Below are 25,908 nucleotides of genomic sequence, written 5' to 3' on the forward strand. Positions count from 1 at the left end.
TGCTGCTTTTATGGTTTTAAACTCAAAAACCGAAATAAAGCTTATTTGATTTGATTTGTGTTGGTTTTGAAAGTAGCAAAATTAATAGCTTTGTCAGTTACAATGTCAATAGTTTTAACTTTTGCAAATGTGACACCTATAGCATTTGTAATGCAATGTGTGTTGTATTTACGTGATTTAGATGTATTGATATTACAAATAACAATGGCTTTTAATTTTGTAAATAATTAATACTTAAATAAAAGTTATTGTAATTTATAATGGCAATAGCTTAAACGTTTGTAAATAACTTTTGTGAAGATTATGTTCAGTGTATTTTATTGTGACGAAAATCCAAGAACATTGCATTTGCACTTACACAGAGCCACATACATATAGATGTGGTGATGGTGGATCTGGGGGATATGGTGGTGGTGGATGTGGTGATGGTGGATGTGGTGGTGATGGTGGTGGATGTGGGGGTGGATGTGGTGGTGGTGGTGAATGTGGTGGAGGTGGTGGATGTGGTGGTGATGTGGTGGTGGTGGATGTGGTGGTTGTGGATGTGGTGGTGGATGTGGTGGTGGATGTGGTGGTGGAAGTGATGGTGGTGGATGTGGTGGTGGTGGATGTGGTGGTGGTGGATGCGGTGGTGGATGAGGTGGTGGATGCGGTGGTGGATGAGGTGGTGGATGTGGTGGTGGATGTGGTGGTGGTGGATGCGGTGGTGGATGTGGTGGTGGTGGTGGATGTGGTGGTGGATGTGGTGGTGGTGGATGCAGTGGAAGTGGTGGTGGATGTGGTGGTGGTGGATGTGATGGTGGTGGTGGTGGATGTGGTGGTGGTGGATGTGGTGGTGGTGGTGGATGTGGCAGTGGTGGTGGATGTGGCAGTGGTGGATGTGGTGGTGGTGGATGTGGCGGTGGATTTCATGGTGGATGTGGAGGTGATGGTGGATGTGGTGGTGGATGTGGTGGTGGATGTGGTGGTGGATGTGGTGGTGGATGTGATGGTGGATGTGGTGGTGATGGTGGATGTGGTGGTGGATGTGGTGGTGGATGCGGTGGAGGTGGTGGATGCGGTGGAGGTGGTGGATGCGGTGGAGGTGGTAGTGGTGGATGGGGTAGTGGTTGTAGTGGATGTGGTGGTGGTGGATGCGGTGGTGGTGGATGCGGTGGTGGTGGATGTGGTGGTGGTGGATGTGGTGGATGTGGTGGATGTGGCGGTGGATGTCATGGTGGATGTGGAGGTGATTGTGGAGATGATGGTGGATGTGGTGGTGGTGGTGGATGTGATGGTGGATGTGGTGGTGATGGTGGATGTGGTGGTGGTGGTGGATGTGGCGGTGGTGGTGGATGTGGTGGTGGTGGAGGTGATGGTGGATGTGGTGGTGGATGTGGTGGTGGATGTGATGGTGGCTGTGATGGTGGATGTGGTGGATGTGGTGGTGGATGTGGTGGATGCGGTGGAGGTGGTGGTAGTGGTGGATGGGGTGGTGGTTGTAGTGGATGTGGTGGTGGATGTAGTGGTGGTGGGTGTGGTGGTGGTGGTGCATGCGGTGGTGGTGGATACGGTGGTGGTGGATGTGGTGGATGTGGTGGTGGATGATGTGGATGTGGTGGTGGATGTGGCGGTGGATGTCATGGTGGATGTGGAGGTGATGGTGGATGTGGAGGTGATGGTGGATGTGGTGGTGGTGGTGGTGGTGGATGTGATGGTGGATGTGGTGGTGATGGTGGATGTGGTGGTGATGTGGTGGATGTGGTGGTGGTGGATGTGGATGTGGTGAAATTGGTGGTGGATGTGGTGGTGGATGTGGTGGTGGTAGTGATGGTGGTGGGTGTGGTGGATGTGGTGGTGGTGGATGCGGTGGTGGATGAGGTGGTGGATGAGGTGGTGGATGAGGTGGTGGATGTGGTGGTAACAGAGTTGGTCGAGCCGAGTACGGACGCCATTATTTGCTTAGTTTTCCGGTCAACCGGATTACATGAGGCATTAGTACTGTTAAAAAATATACATATATATTATCAAATAAAACCCCCCCCCCCAAAAAAAAATATATATACAACCGGGCGCCTGCTAAAATATTAAGCGCGGCGCCCATGTCGTTAATACTTAAAGTTACAATGCAGGACAACGAGGAGCAAATAGTGGAAAAGCGAGCACAGTGGTGCACCCTAAGTGCGGCGCCAGAGTTGCCAAAAATAAAAAGAGATGGACAAAGAAACTAAAGGATGTTTATATTGAAAGTTCTTAAGCCCTCAATCCAGTTCTGTTTTCGTTTTTGGCGCAGGAAAGCTGGATGGCATGGGAGTCTTCATTATGATCCTTTAGTCCCGATCTAGAAAGAAGGACTTTAATATAGACCCCAGCCTCCTGACCTTCATTCGACATGCAATCAAAAAGAGGACAGATGAATATGGACATTTCATTGCTAGCAACAATAAAAAAAGAAAAGACCAGGTACTTGTGGCACTACTTAGAAGCCACTGAGAGAGGATGGGCTTTTTAAGGGGAACACTTACAAGGGAAGGGGTTAGTGGGTAGGAGGACCCAAGTGGTTGGGGAGGAGGAGTACTCAGGAGGAGGAAGGGAAGATAAGGTGTGACAGGCTTGGGAGCAAGACGCACAGGGAGCTGCTATAGTTGTAAAGCAGTCCATCGTGAAGTTCAATATAGTAATTTCAATGGGGGTGTACAGATACCCACAGCCAGTAGCATCAAGTGAGAGTGAAATACTTGTCCGTGCTAAGCCACAACACGATTAACAACGTTTCAAGCCAATGGCTGAAAAAGACTACCTTTAAAAAAAAAAAAAAGAATAATAATAAAGTTTTTTTCTTTTTAAATGGGGTGGGGGGGTGGGAGCCAGTGTTGAGAGCAGACGCAGCGGCAAAAGAGGGTGTTGTAACTATACGCTTGTTGAGAAGTGACAGTCTACCCAAACCTAAAAAAAAATAAAGTGGTACAAAATTGCCACATGTGGAAAAGGGAAAAAATCTAATTACTCTTCTCAATCCGAGCCCCTCTTCGGGGTAAACAGCGTGAGGCAGCCAGGCACAAAGTAATCCGTTTTCTGAGACACAACTCTAGTTTGTGTATTTAGTAGTATGTGATAAAAGCGCTAACAATTTCATTGTAAATACAATTTAAACTGACACGATCACATGGTGCTACTACTTACTTTGGCAGCGGTGTAGAAGAAAAACGTGTTTAGAGGTTTAAGTAAAGTAGAAGAAATGCGACACGGCAGGCAGGGGAGGGGGCCGAGCGACGGATGGAAGGCAGAGAAGGGGGGGGGAGGAGAAATGCGACACGGCGGGCAGGGGAGGGGGCGGAGCAGGGAGAGCGGCGATGAGGGTGTGAAGCAGCAGGGGCCTTTGAAGTGAAGCTAAGCTTCCCTTCAAAGGTGTGGGAGGAGTGCGGCTGAGGGAACAGATGGCGATTTGGTGATGTGCACGCGCATTTTAGGTCAATGCGCTTGCGCATTGACCTAAAAGCGCACGGGCACAGCACCAAATCCCCACAGTTAGTTAAACTTTGTTTGAAGCCCTATAGTCTCGCTTCTCTCAATGCGCATGCGCATTGATACGTCACGAGACCTAAAAACCGGGCCACCAACCCATAAAGTAGGCCCACAATAGGTGGCCCACATTCTAGCTCTTTTGCTACAGCCCGATGTAGGCCAGTCCGACCCTGGCAGTAGCACCTTCACTGTCACATATTTATGCAGCAGAACCTCAAAGTGCCAACTGCTTAACTGTCGCACATTTCTATCTGTGCCAGTCACTGGGGCCTAAGTGTGTTCTGACTACTTGCTCATGCAATCCTTGGCCTCTTTGCAGCACACTCAGAGCCTTGGCCTCATGAGTACCAATTGTAATTCTATTCCTTTAGGAAAGTGTACAAAGGAAGGACATAGTCGAAATATGGATAGGGTCAAAGGAAAGGAAAATACTTTGCCTTGTGTGAGGAGATGGTGATGGGGTGAGAGAGAAAAAGTACATGAAGGAGAGAGTGAAAAGGTGGCAATGCAGGGCAAGGAGACGTTCAGATGGGTCTGTAAGGAGAAAACGGCCGAGTGGCTACTGCAGCCAGGGAGATAGCAGTGGAAAGCGATGTGAACTGAGCAATGGAAGTTGTTACTTATTCGTATCGATGAAAAGTCAGTGCTAACTAACATTGACTGACTTGTTTTAGATGTACGTGTTTGTAGTTGCATGGTGTATTTGGCGGTACTATAATAAAAAGCGGATAGAAGTCGGCAGCTGCTGGTCAGGTGTCAATCACTAGACTCTAGTGCACCTTTACAGGCCACCTCTATGCATTCATAGGTCACATCTCTTGTATAGGATTCCTAGTTATGCTTCCTTGGTCAGGCACCACTTAGAAACCCCCACATCTTTGATTTCCCTTAAGGCACCGGACACAATTAATCTGATTATGCCTGACTGGAATTTAAAATCTTAGTCAGGTGCGTTATTATTTGACAAATCCTGCAAAGCAGGCACTTGAGAAAGATACATATGAAGGGTCCTTCAGAGGGTATGCGTAAGGACGCGCAGAAGACTCGAATGCAGACTCTTTCCTTCACAGTCTGCCGCCAGCTTTGCTCAGCTCCCTCCAGCCAGTGTTCAATTTGACATTTCATATCAACGCTTGCCACCCGTTAGCGGCTGCATTCCCCGTGTCTTTTCATCCACTCTACATATCTCCCTACATGCAATATTCTATAGAAATACACACCAGAACTACAGACCTAACTGGCATCAATGAAAACATGACCTGGTGTAAGAGAAGCTTTACTTCCCCACACGCTGAAGCTGCAGCAGGAGTGGAGGGGGTGGGGCTCTTCCAGAGAACTTCTTGACCCTGCAGTTCAGTAAACACTGTGGTGACGTGTGTGATACGAGCGCAGGTCAGTTTAACGAGATGACGCACAATTCTATGTCAGGACAGGAGGCTCCGATTATGCTTTCTCATTTCTTTAATGAAATGCTCAGCAGCCAATAAAAATAACCAAAAAACTACATTTCCCATGAACATTAGGGAATGACCATAGAGACTACAGTATAAAAGGTCCCAACATTAGTCCTTCTTCCTCTTTCTTTGCTGCTCCGCAGCCAGTTAAGTGCTTTATATCTTTCTGCCTAATATTGCTGATTGCTTACTGTATTACTGTGTTTGCTTACTGTATTACTGTGTTTGCTTACTTGTATATCGCGTCTGGCTGTAGCGCGTTGTATTTGCACGTCATTGGAGCTCTCTGACTCCGTCTCTTCGTGTGTGGTTTTCCTTTGCTGTCGGCGCACAGCGGTGTTTTTCCTGGGAGCGTGTGTTTCACCTCCGTTATCAGTCCGGGCGCTTATTTGCTGCTCGCGGACTCTAGTGGAGCGGGAGCAGGGGTTTCCGTCTTGTTGGGAGAGCGCGAGCGCTCTCGAGACGGTCTTTTGTTGACAGGCGGCGGTCGTGCATGCGCGCTGCTTTGTTTCCGGTTTTCTGGGGTTTCCTCAGCGCCGGTTGAGTGACGAAGGTCGTTTAGGCGTCCCTGCCCACAGCCTGTCTCCAAATAATTAACCCCTTGTGACACTGGAGTCTGGTGAAGGCTTCGGTTGCAACTTTGTCGCATAGGCTCTGCCTAGAGTGTTTCTGAGCTGCGCAGGCTTTGGCTCCCTCCACGTTTGAACTCTTTTGGAGTCAGGTTTGTGCCTGCTTCTTCTCCAAGCCTGCTGTGGGGTTCTAACACTCCCCCTTGACTTGTGTTTTGACACTCCATATTACTGTAGTCGTCTTGTGGGCTCTATGTTTCTACATTTGTGTAGAATGGCTGACTACTACGACGCAGATGATGATTACTACTATGGGGATGAGGATGAAGGCTCATTGGAGCAAAATTTGGTGGAACAATTGGATAAAGGTGTCCAACAGTCGGTTAATAAAGCACTGGTACGTGCAATTAATCCTCTAAAGCGTCATTTGAATTTGTATGCCCAGCAACAAGGCTGGCTACCTCCTTCTAAAAAGTCCACGAAGTCACCAGTTAATCCCCATAAATCAGACTTCCAGAGACTGGCCAAGACATTGGCGTCTGCGCCTTCCAGTGCTTCTGTTCCTCATGATACTGATTCGGACAATGTGCACTCTTCCACGTCTTCGGACCATGCTTCACCCCCGCCAAAAAAGCGTGTCCGTAAGGAGCATTTTGTGGACACACCAGAACGTCCTTCGGTGCTCACATTTGAACCGGCGGATATTTTACATCCAAATTCGTCTTCATGGTTGCCTTCGCCTGCTGTGGCAGCCTACATTCAGGCTCATATTCGGCAGCCTTTTGAGGCTTCGGTCCGTGCACGACTCCGCTCGGAATGTCCGAGGCCCGACCTCGCTGACCATTTGGCTGAGACACCGGAGGTCGACCCTATGATGGTCACATATTTAAAGAAATATGCTAAGGACCCGAAAAAGGGCCTTGACCGTTCGTGGCGGTCTTGTCAGGACAAGATGTTGGACATGCTTGGGCCTCTTACCAAGATCCTTGATCTAGGCTTTCAGGCAAAGGAGGCCTCAGCTCTTGTGGACCCGGACGATTTGATCGAATGGACACAAAGAGCAATCTGCCAGTTGGGTAATGCCAATTGCGCAGTGTCTGCTGAACGACGCAGGTCTATTCTTTTGAAGTTGGATCCGAAGCTGTCCGAACTTGCAACGTCGGAGTCTGATCCTGACGCGCAGGGTCTCTTATTTGGACAGCCCTTCCTGAAGGTACTCACTAAGTTTGTTTCCACTTTCAGTGGCATTGACAAAGCGCAAGCGTCCTTGCGCCGGGCTATGCGTCCGGTTTTTGCCAGGGCCGGACGAGGACGTGGACGCTCGTTCGGCCGTGGCCAAGCTCAACAGTCCAACCGAGGTAACCCCTCTCATCGTGGTGGAGCACATGACTCAGGATACTCCACCAGAGCTAACTTCTATTCTTCCCGCAAGGGGAAGGGCCACTATGGAAAAGGTCGATCCGGAGGACAACAAGGACACTACCAGGACTCCAACTCAGCAGGTGAGCTAGATTCATGCTTGCGATGTGATGTTGGGGGGTCGGATACAGTTTTTTCTCGAAAACTGGCGCATGATCTCCAACGATGCATGGGTGCTAGAAACAGTACAAGGTTTCAAGATAGAGTTCTATCACCCTGTGCATCAGACCCGTCCTCCCCCTTGTTTAAGTTTTTCCCTTCAAGATCAAGCTTGCCTCTCCGAGGAAATAAATGTTCTTCTCCAAAAAGGGGCGATTCGTCCAACCGTCCGTCATACGACGGGGTTTGCCAGCTCAGTCTTTCTGGTCGAGAAGAAGGGAGGCGGATCTCGTCTGGTTCTCCACCTGAAAGACTTCAACTGTGGGGTGGTTTACCGGCACTTCAAAATGGAGGGCATCCATCTCTTGCGGGATCTCCTGCGCGAGGGGGACTAAATGGTGCGCCTGGATCTCAAGGACGCGTATCTGTCGATACCAATCTTCCGGCCTCATCGTCGGTTTCTCCAGTTTCATTGGCTAGGAGTTTGGTACGAATATCAAGTTCTCCCGTTCGGCCTTTCGTCGGCACCATGGTGCTTCACGAAACTACTGAGACCAGTTGTGGAACACCTGCAAGCTCGGGGGGTCAGACTGATTATTTATTTGGACGATATTCTCCTTATGGCGGATTGTCCGAATCGGCTTCTGCTACATCTGCAGTGGTCCATCGGTCTTTTGCAGTCTCTCGGGTTTCTGATCAATATTCCAAAATCAGTTTTGACTCCCACTCAGTCTATAGATTTCCTGGGTTTCCTGATAGACTCCGTCTCTTGCCAGCTCCTCTTGCCCAGACAAAAGATTCGTTACATCAAGAGGGAATTGACGTCTATTATTTCCAGACAGACTGTGTCACTGAGATCGTTGGCACGTGTGGTCGGTCTGTTAGCCTCTTCAATTCAGGCGATCTTTCCGGGTCCCCTCCATTACAGAGCAATGCAGCGTCTGAAGATTCAACATCTCCGGAAAGGTCTCAGGTACTCAGATCAAATTCCTCTGTCGAAGGACGTGAAGTGGGAGATGCAGTGGTGGCTGGACCACATGGAGGCCTGGAATGGTCGTGCTCTATTCGGGGTGTCGCCGGAACTGGTGATAGAATCCGATGCCAGTCGATGGGGTTGGGGAGCCCGTTGCGGCCCTGTCTCGACGGGAGGTCGTTGGTCCCCTCAGGAGTTGTCGCTCCACATAAATTGTCTGGAACTCCTAGCGGGTTCATTTGCGATCAAGTGTTTCTCTCCGCGTCAAACCAGTTGCTGCATTCTTCTCCGGATGGACAACTTGTCCGCGGTCCGATATGTCAACAAACTGGGCGGGACTCGGTCCAAGGTGTTGGCGGAGATAGCCAAGGCATTATTGTCTGCAGCAGAGTATCACTGTTATTGCGGAGTATCTTCCGGGTTGCAACAATCAAGTTGCGGATTGGCACTCCAGACATCTTCGGGATTTCAGCGACTGGAGGCTTCATCCTCGAGTGTTCCGTTCCATTCTTCGGCGTTGGGGTCAGTGTCGCATAGACCTGTTTGCCTCTCGCCTCAACACCCAACTACCGATGTTTTACAGTTGGAGACCGGATCCGCTAGCTCTAGCCACGGATGCTTTTCTTCAGCATTGGCCGTCGACTCTGTGCTATGCGTTTCCCCCATTCATGATGCTTCCCAGGGTTCTGGCTTACACCAAACGGTTTCGAGCGGATCTGATTCTGATTGCTCCGCTCTGGAGGGCTCAGGCGTGGTTCCCGGTTCTCCTAGAGATGTGTTGCGAGCCACCTCTCCTTCTTCCCCAGAAGTGGAATCTTTTGTTGGATCCTCTAGACGATCCGCATCCCCTGATTCTCTCAGGCTCTCTCCAGTTGCTGGCGTGCCGAATCTCGGGGATCGCTGGACGATCTCGGGCATTTCGAGCGACGCTTCCAAGTTCCTTAGTGAGGCATGGTCTCCCAATACTCACAAGCGATACAAAGGTGCTTGGAAGCGGTGGTGCGATTGGTGTGCTCAACGAGAAGTTGATCCCGTTTCAGCGGATGTCTGTTTGATCATTAATTTTTTGGCGTCTCTGGCTTCTTCAGGTCTGGCTTATAGGACGGTCAATAATTTTCGGTCCGCTATTTCAGCTGGCCACGTCCAAATTGATGGCAAACCAGCTGGGGAACACCCCTTCATTTCTAAATTGCTTAAAGGTATTCGTCTCTCGAAACCTCCCACTTCTAAGTATGTCTCGCTATGGGATGTTTCCATTGTACTGCGATTCTTGGAGGCCTGGCCTTCCAATTCGTCCTTGTCCCGTAAACAATTGTCCGCTAAGTTGACCATGTTACTGTGTCTTCTATCTTGTAAGCGTGTATCTGATGTCCGCGCTTTAGATCTTGCGGGTCGCAGTTTCACGCCTGAAGGTGTTTCTTTTCGCCTTTCCAGACGGACTAAGTGTAATACTACTCTCATTACTTATCCGTCTTTTCCCGCACATCCCAATCTTTGTGTTGTGCAGTGCCTGAAAGATTATGAGGTGAGTACTGCTTCTTTACTTTCAGACCTGCAGGGTCAATTGTTAATTGCATTACAGAAACCATTTCGCCCTGTCGCTCCAGCTACTCTGGCGCGCTGGGTGCGTTGGCTTATGTCCGAAGTGGGCATTGATATATCTGTGTTTGGTGCACATTCTGCCCGTGGAGCAATGGCTTCTAAAGCCTTTTCCATGGGGGTTACTCTTTTTGACATTATGAAGGCCGCAGATTGGTCTTCTTATTCAGTTTTCAAATCATTTTATTACAAGCCAATTGATAGTGTTGCCTCTGTGGTGGTGGACAAGCTTTAAACAAGCATAATCGGAGCCTCCTGTCCTGACATAGAATTCAAAATTTGCGAACATACGTGACAAGAATTTTCAATTCTATTAAGGACAAGGAGGCGAGGATTATCCCACCCATTGTTTTGATTTGCATTGTTATATTCTGCAATCTATTTGATGTTATTGCGAAATTTGTTCCTTGTTCTTTCCCCCCCTGGATTACTTTGACTCTCTTGCATTATTTGGATGTTACGGCTCTATATCTCTTTCAGGTTCAGACCCGAAGTAGAGTTTGCCGACTTCCTTCTGAAATTCATCTTTCTCCTGGTTCACGGACCCAGAGTTCTTCTACTGCCTGCTTCCAGATCCTTTGGATTTCTGCGGCGTGTTTGGAGTTGATTTTATTATTCTACATTGGATTGTATTTTGACCTTGAACTGTTTCCACAACAAAGAAAGAGGAAGAAGGACTAATGTTGAGACCTTTTATACTGTAGTCTCTATGGTCATTCCCTAATGTTCATGGGAAATGTAGTTTTTTGGTTATTTTTATTGGCTGCTGAGCATTTCATTAAAGAAATGAGAAAGCATAATCCTCGCCTCCTTGTCCTTAATAGAATTGAAAATTCTTGTCACGTATGTTCGCAAATTTTGAATTATTCTGGGAGTACAAAGATACGCAGTGCAGCCACTTACAGAGATAAAGAAACAAAGGCTACTTCATTCTCAGTAGTCATCTGCATAAAGGAAGGACTACATGCAGCACGTTACAGAACTGATAGAATGAATATGCCCATATTATAAGACCCACCGAAGTTATTATTTTTTTTAATTATGGTAGTGTTTTCTTTTCATTTATTGTGCTGACACATTATTTGAACTGTTTGTGCTGACACATTATTTGAACTGTTTGTGCTGACACATTATTTGAACTGTTTTGTATGCAATCAGGAAAATTCTGCAAGCATGACAGATCAAGGATGGCCCCTCCTAGATTTCTAGTGATGCCTGGTGACCCATCAATACCATGGAAACAGTGGACAACATGTTTTACACGTACATGCGGCCAATTAGTGGTGAAAAGTATGGTCCAATCCGAAACAAGTTATTTTACTTGTGCAATTAGGAGTAGAGTTAGAATGCTATATGAAGATTTGTCAGAAATTGCATTGGGTGTGGGTGATGGGCAACCAAGTAATGTTTAGGAGATGTCACTGCAAACGCTGGATATACCTTTCACTACAAGAGTGAACTTGATTTCAGCGCACAAAAATTAGAAGAGGACATTGTATCACATGTAGATGTTCTAGGAGGTTTATCATTGTGGTGCCAGTTCAGTGATCTATGTCATACCCTTATCATGGATAAAATTGTTCGGTGTATGAATAACAAGAGAATAAAGCAAAAATTATTAACCCAAGATCCCATCATTTCGTCAATTTATGTAAAGATGCACGAAGGTAGATAAAGTCTTTTATGTTGCTTCTACGCCCCGTGTTTCCCGGTTTTTTGTCACCCTCTGAAATTTTTTCCCTAGAACTAGCCTGCTCAGTGTCTGTTTTTGCTGTATTATTGCGTTTTCTTTTATGTCTTGCGCTTTTTTAAGTCTGGCTTGACTACTTAGTTGTTTGTGACCTATTGTTACCAATTCTTTAAAAGAACCATAGAGTGTGCTTTTGCTCCACCCTGAAAAGTATTACCTCCTCACATCACAATATTGGCTATTTGGTGTGACTCTCATTCCATGAAATATTTACACTGGAATGCATCATGGACTATTTTACAGTGAAAAGTACACCCAATCATCAAGCTGTTTGTCACATTCAGTTATTTAACTCCTATATGCATTCTATACAGAAAGCAATCCTTGTTTTCTCCCCCCCTCAACCCGTGTTGGCAAAGAGACTTGGGCATATTGTAGGTGATAACCAGCATTTGTGCATGCAACGTATGTAAACTGCGTTAATGTGTTTACTAGCATTGACACATTAAAGCCGGATCAATTGGTTTTGCCAAGGCTTGTTTGTTTTCTCACCATCTGAGTTCTGACCTCCTCTCGATGCAACATCTGTCCTATTCTCTACCTTTTTTCTCCCGTAGGCCCAGCATGTCCGGGCTGCATCTAGTGAAGCAAGGCCGCGACAAGAAGAAAATCGACCTGCAGAGGGATTTCACAGTTGCATCCCCAGCCGAGTTTGTCACCCGATTCGGAGGCAACAAAGTCATCGAGAAGGTGGGTTTCTTTTTCTGGATGGCATCCCATGGCTTTTGAAATGCACCGACTGACATGCTAAAAACAAGCATTGGCACGCCAACATGTACAACCAAAGGCCCGACTAGCAAAGCACACATATTATACACTCGTAAACAAATAAATGCAGACAACCGTCGACGCAAAAACCTGCACATAACTACTCACAGCGACGGCACAGATAAACATGGACATGCGGTAGAATAGCGGCCCGTTCTGTGCACAAGTTCTGAACTCCTACCAGTTCCCAACCTTATGGCAAATGTCCTTCACCCATCTGCAGTCACTGGGAGGACACTCCATAGGTTAGGGGCCTGTATCGCCCAAGGCTTTTCTGCTGAGAGGAGATCTATCTAGTACAACCCTAATGATTGCAGGGATAACAAATTCTCCCCTCTTGAGTCCCCCTTTTTACTATGCCAACATACAGGCAAGACAGATAGACAGCGCCAAAAAGGAGGAGGGAGGGAAAGAAAAGGATGTAAGAACAGTGGGAGAAGGAGACGGATGGATGAAAAAGGCTGGTGTATGAGTGACAGAGAGAAATCATTTAAAAAACTAGCTCAGCAACCACAATGATAACATTCTGAACATGTGTGTCTGACCAGAACTGTAAAAGGCATCTTATGAGAGAGAAGCGTGGCTCACTGGTTAGAGGAGGCAGACCTGGAAGCAGAGGTCAGCCCGGGACCAGGGTTCAATTCCCGGCTCGGCGGGGTCTTGAGTCCTAAAATGTCCATGGACTCAACAATTCTCGCTCCGGTGCCTATTCGAATCACGGGTGCACACTCTGCGACTCTGGGCAATAGCTTGCTTAATCTCCACAACGGCCCCTCGCGGCGGGATGCCTGGCTTTCACCTTGCGGATACCCTGCCGGGGTTATCTCACAGGGGAATACCAGGACGGGTTCCCTAAGCAAGCGCTTAGAAACCGCTTGGTGATTTGCGCTATATAAATTCCTGTACATTTACATTGTGAATGACTGGACACTGCCCAGCTTTTTCCTTTATTGTTCGGATGTGAATATAATCCCGATCCTGCTACATGGTGTGAATGTTGGTTGTACTCTTAACACTCGCCAGAACTTTCTTGAAGAGTGTATTTTCATACCCAAGCTCTGATTATTGTGATGTCCGCACATATTAATGAACATGTTTTTATGTTTAGACTTGCATCAAAAGTGTATAGTATCACTTTGTTAGGTTTGGAGTGGACATGATGGCTGTTTAAATGAAAATTGATGACTTGCTAGCCAGTGCCTATGTTGTGAGTTTATGTGAGGGTGGTACTGTTCTTACCATACAGGGAGATCACACAAAGTAGGAGGGTAGCTGCTGTATGCAGGCCTATACTCACCTACATAGTAAAATTCACACCAGCCCAAAACAAGTTCTTATAAATAAAACACTGTATTAGTTCATACGAATCCATTTCAAAGGCGGCAGAAGTCAAATCCCCAGAAGCCTCATAAAGAATTCAGCTTGTTAACTTTTGTAACCCCTCCCAGGCATGCGCGCACAGCCCCTCCCTGACGGCTTTATCACGCAGCATCCTCCCCTCTTGAAATACTCAGGGGAGAACATATTATGGTGCATCAAAGGCCCAGTTTATTTTCAAGAAACATGGATCATACATTTCGCAACTTCCTAGTTGGCCATTCGAAAACCATATCACATTTATCACTCAAACATTGACCCAATGGTTTCTTTTTGTTTCTGGCTGACAGCACTGACCCTTCACGAGAGCCCTCAGTGTTCTGCGGGTTTTAGGCTTCACATGCTACTGACTTTGTGGGTGGCTGTCATACGTGGCCGGGCTGCAAGTGCCATTCCCCTTGCCTTGGATCCATGCTGACCACTCGCCTGCTCTGAGTGCCCCTGCCCTGTGGCATCCCAAAGACACTGTCTGAGCAGCTCTTCTGCTCTGGCCGTCATTGTGTGCTGTCACCTGTCCCCCCTTGTCCCTGCCGTGAGGCATCCCAAGGGCACTGTTTGAAGAGCTCTTCTACTTATGCTATTCTTTCCTCTGGGTATCTTTCTAAGCTGCCTGCGCCATGCTGCTGATGGTTTACCGATCTAAGGCAGCTTCCCCCTTTCACCCGGCTCATGAGAAACCCAGCTATTCTAGGACCCCAACTATGTTGAGTAGGAACATAGCCATGCCTACTCTGGTCAAGTGAACTCCATCTCCTAAGTGGTAGCCTGAATTCTTGGTTGATCAGCCCGTGCCGTATGAAGCCCCAACCATTCACCCTACATATCGTAGCCATAGTGATATTTAGCTTACGCCTAGACTTGTCCACTGCCCCTTGGTTGATCGCCCCTCTCCAGACCCAGCAAGAATCAGTTTGGATCATATGATCTCTGCCAGGCGGGTCAGCCTTGCCAGTACCGCCAGCTCTGTAGCCATTTGCCCTAGCAGTACTCTCCTTCCACTGCTCACCAGGTCATTTCCCCCTAAGTGAGTGACCACAGCGTCAGGCCACGCTGCTCGTTGCAATGCCTCCTGTACTGACGGGAGCATCTGGGCATATTTCATGCCTGATTGTCCTAACCATGTCACCGCTGTGTTCTGTAGCCAGATCCACTTGAAGTCTTCTCGCGCCACCGCCCACCGTTGCACCATGTGATGTTGGAGTGTCCCAGAATTGACACCTTGCGACGGTCCCCTTGTGGTCCTGCAGGAAGTAAAACCAAACCTCAGAACCCGGTGGGCGGATGTACCCCATGAAAACACCCTACGCCCAGTGGCCCACCATTTTAATACATTCGGCATTGAGCCCTAAGTGGCCTGTGGTACGTGCCGCCCCTATCTGGAATGAGTGTGGCCTTTACACTCTGGGTGGGAACCCGGTCTTCTCCAACACCTTCCTCGACACTGCTATGAATTGAAACCAGCTTAGGCATGACCCATCCCTGTGTGTGACTAATGGCCTGGCGGCTAAGATGCCTTAATCCATGTACTCCAGCATAAGGCAAACCGGGCAGCATGCCCGGTCTTCAATACAGCCGATCCTTGTGTGCTTCCCTTTGCCCACTTGAACCGTCCTGGACCGTCTCAGGGTACCTGAGTCCTGCATCGTTCTGTGTGACGTGCCAGCTCCCTGAATCTGTCCCACTGAAAACGAGAGATCGCATCAGCTATTGAATTCGCCACCCCTTCAATGTGTCTGACCCTCACCGCTATATTCACCCTTAATTGGCAGCTGACTAAATGTCACAGGAGCCTCTCCACTGCTGGACATTTTGCTGTTCCTAGGTTAATCGCCTGCACTACTGTATGATTGTCTGACCATAGCGTGATCTGACAGTTAGCCAGCCTGTCACCCCATATTGTAGAAACCACTATAACAGGGAAGAGCTCCCGGAGCATAATGTTGCCTGTGATCCGTGTGTTATGCCAGCTGTCTGGCCAATGTGATGCTGACCATGCGCTTCCGAGGATAAAGCTTCAAATGTTCGGACATTGCCCAGGGTTCCCATCTCATGAACGTGCCGTTGAACCCGGCTATGAAAGTGTCGCACTGCTCTAGGTCTTCCTTCACCCCTTGCAAGAGGCACACCCCAGGACGCCTCTTCGTCATCCCTTTGGTAAACCAGACTAACTGCCTGGCAAAGGGTCTCCCTGCTGGGATCACTCTTTTCCCGAAGTTCACTTTCCCTAGTAGCTGCTGGAATTCCCACACCATCGCCTTCTTTGTAGCAGGTGCCCTATGATTTGCCGCAGCTCAGCTACCTTGTCACTGGACAGCCTGCTTATTACCTCCAGAGTCAGCTCAATTCCCAAAAATTACAGCTTGGTGACAGGTCCCTCTATTTTTTCTGGCGCCAATAGGACTCCCAGCTCTGCCAACCCCTCAAACTGGCAGAGTAGGTCTGCACATTCCTCCAATTCTGGTTTGGTAATGAACAGGAAGTCAACCAGGTAGTGTATGCACCCTCCCGCTGGGTGAGGTGTCCCCAGCACTCACTTTAAGAAACTGCTGAATGACTCAAACTAAGCACATGATGTCGTGCACCCCATGGGTAGCCATTTGTCGTAGTAAAACGCCCCATCTAACTAAAAGCTCAGCAGGTGGTAGCTCTGCGGGTGTAGAGGTAGGAGACGGAAGTCGGACTCTGTCTATTTTTGCTACCAAAGCCCCCTTTACTTTCTGCTTCATCAAATCCACCAATCGTCCTTCGAGGCACATGCCTCCATGCAGCTGTCCTGTTCCAACCAGTCATTTTTTTAAATTTCCTTGTGGGTGCGACAGGTGGTGTACAAGGCGGAATTTACCGGTCTCTTTTTTCGGTACCACCCCAACGGGTGCACCATGAGAGTTTGCGGGGGTGTGTGTGCTGAAGGGGCTTGCTACTCTACCCAGCTAGACCTCCTTCCCTCTTCTGCCCGGCGCCTCTGGGTTGTCCCGTATGGATTTTAGGTTGTGGCTAAGCTGCGAGGCCATGGGTCCCTTGTATGGGGAACCCGTATGTGAAACCATCTGCAAGTAGCTGTCGGTCTTTTTCCTTTGGGTAATTATACAGTAACGCAACGAATGTTCTGATTCCTTTCGCTCACCCCCCATGTGATTGTTCGTGCCCTCTATTTTTTTTTTAAACATTCTCTCTGATGTCCCCAGCTTCTTTTGCCTGTTTGCAATGGGCTGCTAAGTGAGTGACGCTGCAGTTGCTACAGCTGTATTTAAATCTGCAGGCATGCCCCCATTTACACTCATCGTTGTCGTATTTCCAGCATGTAGCCGTGCAACCCTTCCCAGACTTTTCTCCCTGGGAGGAGGGGCCTCTGGCGCCCTGCCCATGGCCCTCATATGTCCCTAAAGCTAGAGGGATGAAAATTGTGCTCGCGCGCCCCTACGTTTTCCCTGGCTGCTACCGTCTATGCCCTGGTGATCCCATTCTATGGCCGGCCATGTCTGCATCTTTTCCCTGAAGCCCTCATCCTAACGGCACCGGCCCGACGAGTAGCTAGTCCAGTGATGAAGCAGGACACCCGTGTGGGTGTGTGAGGGCTCTTGCTCCTAATGGAGCACTTTCTGACTCTAGCAAAACCGTACCTATTACACCTTTCCCGTCTTCTTTGGATCGTGAGATATATTAAGAAGCACCTATGCTGGACCCTGCCTGGTCCGCTTCGATTATAGCTTTTCATGTTACCAGATTTTAAAGCACTAACATGCTCAATGCAGCCGTGGCTTTGCAGGTAAGAGTGGTGGGGCCGTGTGGGTGGGGGGTGATTTCGACAGACGACAAGGTAAAATAAATTATTTATTTAATTTTCCCTCGTGGTCGTCTGTCAATTTCCCCTCCTTCCCCCCCCCCCCCAACCCTGCCCCACCGCTCTTACCTGCATGTGCCGCAGCTGGCTAACTGTACACACCATCTTTAAACATGAGCACACAGTATTTTATAAGAAAGTGACTGAAGGGGGAGGGAACACGGGTCTTTTAAGGGGAGAGGAGAATGCAGTGCATTGGAAGAGTGAATGGGATACAAAAGCAGCAGCGAGGGAAAAGGCACAATACACTACATAAAGTATTGTTGAATAACTAAAATAAACCAGCTCCACGTATAAAATAAAAGTAATGGATGATCAATAGTTCAGTGGCATCCAAGCAGTTGTAAGTCCACTGATATAAATTGTTACAATTGAATAAAAAGCATGCACTCATCAATATAATATATTTTGGACCATTTTCAAATGTATGTTTCGACCCAGAAGAAAATTATTGTTCTCCCACTGGACATATGAGAGATATTCCTTTAATTAGAGAAGGGCATTCTCTGCCAGCAGCCTCATTTCTGAAATGACTTAAAGAGTCATGAAGAAAGTGCACTAATTATATTACGAGTTTAAATGGCCTCTCAAAAGAAAAGAAAAGCTGTCACAGGGAATACTTCTAAAACAAACACTTGCACAACACAGACTCAGGCTTGCATGATGAGCACCAATGAAGCAAAGGGACATCACAGCTGAAAGAGTGCAGCTGAAAGAGAAGTGACTGAAGCGCATGTTAACGGTCAGCATCCCCCCCGGAGTGGGGGCGATATTGGAAGCAAGAGGTACATTCCGAAAAGACTATTCTACTACGTTTAAGGCAGAGAATTTGAAAAGTAAGTCATACACCTCCAGAGCAGTTAGCACTCAGAGTAATGTTTTCCAAAATCATTGGCTTCTAATATACATTTTCAAATTTGCAGTCTCTATTTGTACAATTTTTGTTTCAAAGCACAGTATGAAACACCAAATCGCGTAAAATACCTTGTGTAAATTGAAAAAAAGCCCAAACCCCATCGTCTTGTGACATAACTTCCAAGAGTATGGGGGCCATCTTGGCTTGGGCGTATAAATACAAGAACTAAATGTTATGGTTCTGTTTCTCCCCCAATGGCCAATGCCACAAATAAAGCACTGTGCGTGGAACAGTAGCGGCCCGTCCCCAGCCAAAGTGGGGGCAGTGGGGACGGGCCAAGTCAGAGGAGGGAGGTGGAGAGAAGGGAAGTGGTAAGGGTTTGGGTAACAAAAAAATAATAATAATAATAAAAATACACTTTACCATAACGCTGCCGCCATCTGCGGTGCAGCAGATCTTCCTGCTTCTGGCTCCGGAGCTGGGCACAGGCTCCCAACCTGCCCTGCAGCCAATCCTGAAACTGTCCTCTTGAGATCAGCTTCAGAATTGGTCTGAGTGTCTGCAACCTGCGCCCCCAGGCAGATTGGGAGCCTGTCCCTGCTGTCGCCAGCCACAGCAATGCAGCTGAGGCTGGAGAGAGCTTCACTGCACATGAGAGGTTTGGTAGGACTGAGACGGCCGGTCAAACACCCCATGCGCAGTGAAGGGAGTGACTCCCCCACCAGCAGTGTCATCCCCTGGTTCAGGGGCTTAACATAAAATGATAAGAAAACTGGTTTAAAACCCATTTTATTATAGTTTTATGTACTGGTGGTGGGAGGGGGGGGTAGGGCTGCTATGCCAAATGGAGCGGCCGCCACTGGCGCAGAACTGTGCTGTGGTAGCTCCACAGGCTAAGAAAATGAAAGGACACATTAGCCCACAATCCTTGACATTCAATTGCACTCATTTGTTGGTAGATTTTGAAATGTGTACAGAGAAAATGCCATGATGAGTGCAGGGCTGTGGCCAACCCCCTTGGCTGAGTATGATAAAAAAACTGAAATTCACTGAAAACTCAAAGGCTAAAGTGGCAATATGGTTAGGTGTTTGAAAGAAACTAAAAACAAATGTTTAGAAACAAAAACAAAACACAATCCTCAACGTCATTGACGATATCCACAAATCACTTGATTTGGACTATTGCTGCCTCCTCATTCTCCTAGACCTATCGGCAGCATTTAACACGGTCCATCACAATCTTCTCATTAAGGCCCTCCAAGAAAGGGCCGGACTTGACGAGGTGGTCCTTCACTGGTTCTCCTCCTTCCTACACAACCGCACCCTAAGAATCAAAATCAAAAATTGTACGTCCAACCTACTCACAGTCAGCAGGGGAGTCCCCCAGGGCTTAGTGCTCTCCCCGCAACTTTTCAACATTTACATGGAACCCCTCACCACCCTACTCCAAAAAGCCTACATTCCCTTTCATCTGTATGCAGACGATACTCAGATCTACTTGGAAACCGCTTCCATCAAAGACATTCAAAGACTCAACAACACATTGAGAGAAGTCCAGCACTGACTGTCAAGTAACCACCTCAAACTGTATCAAGACAAAACGGAATTTCTCCTCATCTCAAACAAAGAAGAGAACCCCCAAATTGCGAAATGGCTAAAAGCTATTGATACGCTTAACGGGAACCTCACTCTGGCCGACTCCATTAAATCGCTAGGTATCACGCTAGACCTGAAATTGGACATGAACAAACACATTAACCCCTTCTACGCTCATGACGAGCTCAGCTCGTCATGAGCGTAAACTGCGCTACGCGGATGACGAACTGAGCTCGTCATGTAACGCGGGTTTTTTAAAATCGCAGCGCGCAGCGGGAAAACCGCTAGCGCGCATGCGGTTAAGAACTCATCTAAGAGTGCTTTCCTTAACCTGAAGTTACTGAACAAAATAAAACCTTTCATCCCGCCCAAGGATCTCAAACAAGCCACCCAAGCATTGGTGTTGTCAAGACTAGACTATGGGAATGCAGTCCTCTCAGGAATAGCAAAATCACATCTTGCTCCCCTCTAAACAACTCAAGGCGGCAGCCAGAATGGTCACCGGAATCAAGAAATTTGATCACATCTCACCTGCACTCGGAGAACTAAAGTGGCTCCCAGTTGAAATGCGGGCAAACTTCAAAACAGCCTGCCTCACACACAAAGCCTTGCACACCAGCAAACCGGAATATTTGGCTTCCAAACTCAAAAAAGCCGGTCAGACCAGAAACCTCAGAAGTTCTGACACTCTGCTTCTCATCCTGCTGAAAACACGCAAACAAAAACCGCGGGCCGGTCCTTCGCCGGGAACGCGCCCAAAGTCTTGAACTCTATTTCCCCTTACATCAGAACTATTCCATCTTTTGCAAAATTCAAAAGTCAGCTCAAAGTCTTGTTCCTCGACCGCTCCCTAGTGAACCGATGGGAACAGCCGGAACGCTGAAGCAGACTCCTCACTAAGCTTCGACTCTGTGTCCTCAATGACTTCTACCCCTGCTGTGCCCCTGACCCCTTTCGTGTCACGCCTCCCCAAAAGCAGGGCTCTACTCAGGACAGTAACTTTCCTCTAAGACTTTCAAATACCTCAGCGCCTCATGGCTACGCTGCGACCCATACTTACTATGAATGTATTGTGTTATTTTCTGAAATGTAACTGATGTAAAGTGCTCCAATACCCTCGGGTCTGGCAAGCGCTATCTAAAACGTCTTAATAAATAAATACATTAAGATCTCCTGTATTACACCACCCATGGCATGTTTAATTATATTATTGACATCTCAAGTGACATCATTGATGACCACACTGATATCATACAATCATTGTGACACTGTCCTATAGGGTTTGTGGACTCAAACTAATTTAACGCGCCACACCTGTAGCCAATTTTGTGTTGACCTTAATAGGGTAGCCCCCTTAAATACATTAAAAGACTGGAATTTTAAGTCAAGTTGTTGGTTGATGGGTATACATTTGCCACTGAAAGGACTCCTACCAGGCCCTACGGGCAGACCTCTGTGGTTTAATAAAATACACTACACATATTCCTGAGATAGACATCTTGTTCAGAATCTAGTCCACAGCATAAGCGGAGAACAATTTACATTCACACTGTAGCATACTTAATTAAGGTTCCCAGTGTATCTGCTGTGTTGCAACCCAAATAGCAGCCAAATATAAACTAGGGACACAAATTAAATCTCTAGAATGCAACAAATCATAAACAACTCAAATTGTCATGTCGACGTCAGACGCTAAGTAGGTTTTTTGTTTTTATGGAAAAGTGAATGTGCAATATATATATATATATATATATATATATATATATATATATATATATATATATATATATATATATATATATATATATATATATATATATATATATATATATATATATATATATATATATATATATATATATATATATATATATATATATATATATATATATATATATATATATATATATATATATATTACCTACTGGCGGTCGCCAGTAGGTATATATAGTTAGGATTTTTTCTCTATGGGATTTTTGAAAATTCTATGTCTAATAACTTTGGCGTTTGTGGACGGAATTGGCTGAAATTTTCAGGAAAATGGAACATTTTGTTTCTGAGCAGCCCCTGAAAATTTGGGGGGGGTTCGTCAAGGGGGGGCCGAGAAAAAAGGGGGGTCCCAAAACGTGTTTTTAACATTGAGTTTCCCATAGGGCGGTTGGCCTCACTTTTAGCTCGAACGGCTGAATGGATTTGCACGAAACTTGGCAAAAATGTAGGGACTGGTAGCCCGATGTGCCTTTTGTAGGTCTCAATATATGTGCTTCAGTGGATTTTGAGAAATTAACATTCAAAAAAAGATATATATCTGTAACAGCGGACCGGGCAGCGCTCCGCTACGCGTACTTTTCGCGCAACGGAGCTTTGTGAAGCGAAGCTGATTGGTTCTCCGGCGTCTGTCAACATTCCAAACAGTCCGTAGCGGCCGCCATCTTATCTCTCGGTAGGATCGAGAGACAAGAGGAGGCCAAAGCGAAGGGGCAAATGACCATAAGGGGGCATAGTAGATCCTCGCTGACCCTCTAGGTTTGATGTGGAGGTTTTAAAAGGGTCCCGCGGGGCAAAAGAAAATAATAATAATAATAATCGAACGGCTGAATGGATTTGCACGAAACTTGGTAAAATATTAGGGACTGGTAGCCCGATGTGCCTTTGTTAGGTCTCAATATATGTGCTCCAGTGGATTTTGAGAAATTAACGTTGAAAAAAAGATATATATCTGTAACAGCGCTCCGCTTCGCGTACTTTTCGCGTTACGGAGCTTTGCGAAGCTGATTGGTTCTCCGGCGTCTGTCAACATTCCAAACAGTCCGTAGCGGCCGCCATCTTGTCTCTCGGTAGGATTGAGAGACAAGAGGAGGCCAAAGCGAAGGGGCAAATGACCATAAGGGGGCATAGTAGATCCTCCTTGACCTCTTAGGTTTGATGTGGAGGTTTTAAAAGGGCCCCGCGGGGCAAAAAAATAATAATAATAATAATCGAACGGCTGAATGGATTTGCACGAAACTTGGCAAAATTGTAGGGACTGGTAGCTCGATGTGCCTTTGCTAGGTCTCAATATATGTGCTTCAGTGGATTTTGAGAAATTAACGTTCAAAAACAAGATATATATCTGTAACAGCGCTCCGCTTCGCGGAGATAAAATTATATCTGTATTACCTAGCTGTTGCTAACACCAGTTAGCGACGGCTAGTAGGAGATAGCGACCATCTTGGGCCCCACTTTGCATGTGAGTGATATTTATCACTAATGACATGCAAAGTGGGCGTGCCAAGATGTTAGCGACTGGAAACAGTCGCTAACATCGCTATCTCCTATTATCAACTTTTGGAAATATTCGAGATAAGCGCGAATATCTCCAAAAAGTAGCACCTGCCCTGAGCAGTTCTTAGCCATGTTATCCAATGGGAGGTGGATAACATGGCTAAGAGCATTAGCTCGGTAATGCATGAATATCGCTGAGTTTTCAGCGATATTAATGCATTGCGGTCGTTTATTATCGTATTTGCGATAAACCTTGATAATAGCAAGGTTTATCTGCGATAATTTCTGACGATGCTTAGCGGTAAAAAAATCGTTGCTAAGCATCGTTAGGGATAAATATCGCTTAAGTTTGGTAATATGCCCCAACGTCTGTTAACGTTCGATTCGAAGGAAATCAGGAAGTGTTGAAAAACATTGTCTGCGCCATCTTGTCTTTTTTCAAATGCCACACTTTTGTCGTGCACGGCAGCCATTTTAGATGCCTTGACCAGACCCACTCTCTGCACGCTGTCGATCCTTAGCATGGCTCCCCACCCTCGCAAGCATCTCCCCCAGGCAGTGGTCACCCCCGCTTTCTGTCTTATGCATGGGTAATAAACCTCCCCCCATCTGCGCTGCTCTTCCCTGAGAATCACACCCTGTGCCCGCCCGACACCTCCCTTTCGCCCTATTGACTACCGCACCCTCTGACACTCCTCTTCCTCTGTGTCCGATTGTCCAGGCCGGTCCTAGGCTATCAGCTAGCCCTGCAGATGTAGTTTATGGCCCCAGCTGTAAAGAATCACCCCTCTTCAAAGGAGTTATAGTAGATCAAGGCCCACACTCGATGAGATTCGTCACAGCAGAAGCGTTCCTATTATCTGAAAACCATCCTGTATTGTGATTGGGGAGGGGACCGAGCCTGAAGCGGAAGATTCCAGGGATGACTCTTTGTACATCAAAGTTTTTACAATTATGTGTCACATTAAAAATATATAGCACTCCGACAAAGTAGTAAGATTATAAAACTTTAATAATTTATAAATATATACAAGAAAACAAAAATAGTAATAACATATAAACATTTTTAGGGAAAAACAACGAAGTAGCGGTCGGCTGTGCGAATAGTCCCAACGCAGCACAACGTCCAGATTTCCGGCGTGGGGCGTCGCGGGGGGGTGGGTCATCAGTAGCAAACTGTTGTGCGAATAGTTCCAAGGCAGCAGAACGCGCTGAAATCTAGATGACACGAAAGTGATGTCTAGTAAGTTGCCGCCCAGCAAATAACGGCGTGGGGCGTCGCGGGGGGTGGGTCATCAGTAGCAAACTGTTGTGCGAATAGTTCCAAGGCAGCAGAACGATGGCACCAAGGTGATGTCCAGTAAGTTGCCGCACTGGTTTTGGTATCCTACAATGCTGCTCCGAATAACGGCGTGGGGCGCCCCGGGGGAGGCGGCGTGAACGGGCTTCTCCAGGTGGAGTGTCATCTGTTGTAGTGGGGCGCCCCTTTACCGTTTCAGTTGCCATTCCGTCCGTTTTTGGTCCACTGTGTCAAAAGCCGCAATTCAGCTGAGTTGCGCCCACTCTTGCGGTGCAGCGATAGGCGGCTGTCACAGGACTCTCAAAATGGCGGCAGGCTCTTTCCTTTTTGGGCCTGGTCCACTGAAATGGCCCTGGGACACCTTGGAAATCGGACGCTTGTCTGCTAGGTCTTGGACCCCATTCTTGAAAGCGTCCCCTCCGCCTTGAGGATTTATCAAAAGTTTTGGGGGCCCCCGACTCCTGTAGGCTTCTGGTGGGGAGCGGTTGCCATGATTGCTCGCGGAATGACCACGACGGAGCTACGAGATGGTGGTGCTTCAGTCTGAAACATCCAGAAACAAGGTGGGGCTTTCATCGTTTGGGGGAAAAAAAAAAGTTTTCATCCAATGAAAAGTGTTGTTTTTAGGTCATATGATTAAGCCTTCTATCATTAGGAAACCAAAAGTAAAATGAACCAATGAAAAGTTTTATAAACAAGTCACATGACCTGTTATGCGGCATAGGGTATAAAATGCGGAGAAAATACGTTGGCACGTGAGGCGGCGTCAGTAGCGGACCGATGTGCGAATAGGCCGAAGGCAACACAACGCGCCAAGATCCGGATGGCACCGAGGTGGTGTCCAGCAAGTTGCAGCACTGGTGTGGCCATCCTATAATGCTGAAAGTCGGCGTGGGGCGCCCCGTTGGCCTGTGAGTTTGCGTCAGTAGCGGACCGATGTGCGAATAGGCCAAAGGCAGCACAACGCGCCAAGATCCGGATGGCACCGAGGTGGTGTCTAGTAAGTTGCCGCACTGGTGTGGCCATCCTACAATGTTGAAAGTCGGCGTGGGGCGCCCCGTTGGCCTGTGAGATGGCGGCAGTAGCGGACCGATGTGCGAATGGGGCCAAAGGCAGCGCAACAATATTTTCGGAATAGAAGACACCACAAGGCGCTGAGATGCCAAGATCCGGATGGCACCGAGGTGGTGTCTAGCAAGTTGTGGCACTGGTGTGGCCATCCTACAATGGTAAAAGTCGGCGTGGGGCGCCCTGTTGGCCTGTGAGATGGTGTCAGTAGCGGACTGATGTGCGAATGGGGCCAAAGGCAGCGCTACAATATTTTCTGACTGACACCACAAGGCGCTGAGATGCCAAGATCCGGATGGCACCGAGGTGATGTCTAAGTTGCGGACCGATGTGCGAATGGGGCCAAAGGCAGCGCAATAATATTTTCTGTATGGAAGATACCACTAGGCGTTGAGATGCCAAGATCCGGATGGCACCGAGGTGATGTCTAGCAAGTTGCTGTACTGGTGTGGTCATCCTACAATGCTGAAA

At 47.4% G+C, this 25,908-nt stretch overlaps 1 protein-coding gene across 6 annotated transcripts in view; it reads left to right on the forward strand.

Annotated features, from left to right (window-relative positions):
• ACACA (acetyl-CoA carboxylase alpha) overlaps positions 1-25,908 on the forward strand; it is a 1,199,721-nt gene that overhangs the window by 154,908 nt on the left and 1,018,905 nt on the right. For all 6 annotated transcript variants that reach the window (XR_013608606.1, XM_078679777.1, XM_078679779.1 and 3 more), the window contains one exon: positions 11,925-12,057. Coding sequence is in view for 5 of the 6 variants with exons in the window: in XM_078679777.1 (XP_078535903.1) it covers positions 11,925-12,057 (133 nt within the window). In the remaining variant the exon portion in view is untranslated. The remainder of the gene's footprint in view (positions 1-11,924; positions 12,058-25,908) is intronic.

The sequence above is a fragment of the Lissotriton helveticus genome, chromosome 3_1 (genome assembly GCF_964261635.1).
Source record: "Lissotriton helveticus chromosome 3_1, aLisHel1.1, whole genome shotgun sequence".
NCBI lineage: Eukaryota > Metazoa > Chordata > Amphibia > Caudata > Salamandridae > Lissotriton > Lissotriton helveticus.